Here is a 2,415-nt window from a genome sequence, read left to right as displayed (position 1 = left end):
GAGTATCCAAGTGTATACACTGCTGACACAAGATTAACATATCAAAATTGCAGAAGGTATCAAAGAAAGTACAGAATTTATTTTTTAAAGAAAGCAGGACCTTATTATAATTTTAAAAATAAAGCTTCTCTTTTTCCCTTTTAGTTTTCTCTCCCCATCAAAAAAACTCTCCAGTCTCTCATCAACTCCAAGACAAGATCAGATTACAATCTAGTACATCTAACAATCACTCCTCTGAGCTGGCACTGACAGTGTAAATAAAGACTACTTCATGTAAAATATGAAGTCAGCATAAGCCCTGACCTATGCAATAAAAAATTAGGTGGATCATCAATAACAGTCAACTAATGCTGACAGAAATTTTCTGTGCTTTATTCTTGGAAGTACTCTGTGAACTCCCAGCAGGGCTGTAAGGAATACAATTCCACTTAAAATGTAGGATATCTGGGACAGGGAAGTAACATCACAGCACAATCTCACTATACTGCACGGTGGACCTAAGTGATGGAATTTCTACACCAAAACAAACATAGGGAAAAAAAAGGCCTCCCAAAAAAGCTCCCCCAGCTGCTCAGAGATCAGGAAACCCAACCTGTCTTTCAACTTCACAGAAACGGAACGTGCCATGAATAGCTTGATCAGGTCTGAATCACAGGTTGTACAGAACTTGTGACTAAAATAGCTCTATGAGCTTACCTTACAGCAGGCACAAAGAGCCTGCCTCCCTCCCCACCTTTATCTGAGATCAAATTGTTTATCACATTCCTTCCTCATACGTCAGCTCCTTGTGATGAAAGCCAGCCAGTGATTAATACATTTTATTAGGTTGGTTCCAGTGACTTGAAATGAATTTGCCCTGACTCCTCAGGCTCGCTCCCACACCCACTGCCTGGCACTCCAGCCATGCTAGGAATGCACAATAGAAAACAAATTATCTTAGGCGATACCTCATAAATCTATAGCAGTAAAATTAACTGCACAGCGGCTCCAAGCAGAAATCAGCTTCAGGAGGTTTTTCCTCCCTTTCTCCAGGAGAAAAGAGCCAACCCAACAACTTTAAAGCCCCAGAGAAATCACTGTTCCCTTGTCTCTTGCACTCTTCTCTGGGCTCAGCTCATTAAACAGAGCTGTAGAAGACAGACATGGAAAGCAGTCCAAACTCTTTGCAATGTTATAATTACAAAGTGACAGAATAAGAGGTTTTATTCTGGTCTTGCTCTCATAGCTGTAATCTGCCTTCTACTGCACCAGGATCACAGATTCTATCTGAATTTACAGGCTGAATTCTCCATGCATCCTTCTGCAGTGTAAAACCAAAACACGCTGTATAAAGGATGAGAAGACTTGAATCAGCCTAGACAGCATCTGGCAGCAAACTATACTTAACTATTAACAATATCCTCTGTGCTAATTACAGCTTGTCTTGGCTCGAGTGAGAGCTGCAATTCCTTTGCCTTTGGCGTGATGGGAGGAAGATCAACTGTACAAAAATCAGCACCGACTTAGAAGTGATTCAGCACTGGATGCTTTTTATTTAATTACTGATTACCAAGTGAGACTTGAGAATGGCTAGACACGCGCGGCGTGCCTCAGGTGCAAGGCATTGTTTGAGCTCCCATCACTGCCATCCACACAAGATCTCAATGATGAAACCTCACACTGCGTTCTCTTCTACCAGATTTATGGATAATGGAGAGACCTGTAATTCAAAGGTCTGTTGACATAATGAGATTAATGTACATGCTTTCTTCTTGTCCATACACGTGACAAGTCTTTTATTTTTAGACAGTTTACAATGTCTGGGGTTTGTACTTTTGTCAGGGTAGCTTAACTGGCCTTTAAATGAAATTGATCTGTCTCAGAATTAATACAATAAGGAAGGCTAGCTCTGACGTTACCAGATCCCGCAATTTTATTTGTGACTAAAATGAAAACAAGCTCCATGAACACCTTTACAGGTGGACACAGAGCCACATCCTGAGAGGAAGACTTCCACTTTTGGCCTGACCAAGGTTTATTTATGTAATGCGCAAACATCAACTAACACTGGTGTGCTTTGTGTACTACATGCATGGTATCCCGAGATCCCTGAATCACAGAATCTCTGGGGCTGGAAAGGATCTTTGTCCCGAGATGGCTCAGCCCATCCCCAAGCTCGATGTCTGTGGGGTCGGAGCCTCCAGGGCAGCCTGACCGGGGGGCTCCGGGGCTGTGGGGGCGCAGGGCCGCAGGATGGCGGCTCCTCAGGGCTGTGGGGTTAGGGCTAGGGTAGGGCTGGCTCCTCAGGGCTGTGGGGTTAGGGCTAGGGCTGGCTCCTCAGGGCTGTGGGGTTAGGGCTAGGGTAGGGCTGGCTCCTCAGGGCTGTGGGGTTAGGGCTAGGGCTGGCTCCTCAGGGCTGTGGGGTTAGGGCTAGGG

The 2,415-nt window shown here is 44.6% G+C and overlaps 1 protein-coding gene across 1 annotated transcript in view; it reads left to right on the top strand.

The window, feature by feature from the left end:
- Window positions 1–2,133: 2,133 nt before the first annotated feature.
- The window catches only part of PARD6B (par-6 family cell polarity regulator beta), a 17,027-nt gene continuing 16,745 nt past the window's right edge, over window positions 2,134–2,415 (top strand). The window contains exon 1 of the mRNA XM_031059090.1: window positions 2,134–2,169. Within this exon, the coding sequence (XP_030914950.1) occupies window positions 2,134–2,169 (36 nt within the window). The remainder of the gene's footprint in view (window positions 2,170–2,415) is intronic.

The sequence above is a fragment of the Geospiza fortis genome, unplaced genomic scaffold (assembly GCF_000277835.1).
Source record: "Geospiza fortis unplaced genomic scaffold, GeoFor_1.0 scaffold361, whole genome shotgun sequence".
Lineage (NCBI taxonomy): Eukaryota > Metazoa > Chordata > Aves > Passeriformes > Thraupidae > Geospiza > Geospiza fortis.
Note: the sequence above shows the minus strand (reverse complement) of the source record. Positions and strands in the feature narration are given on the sequence as shown.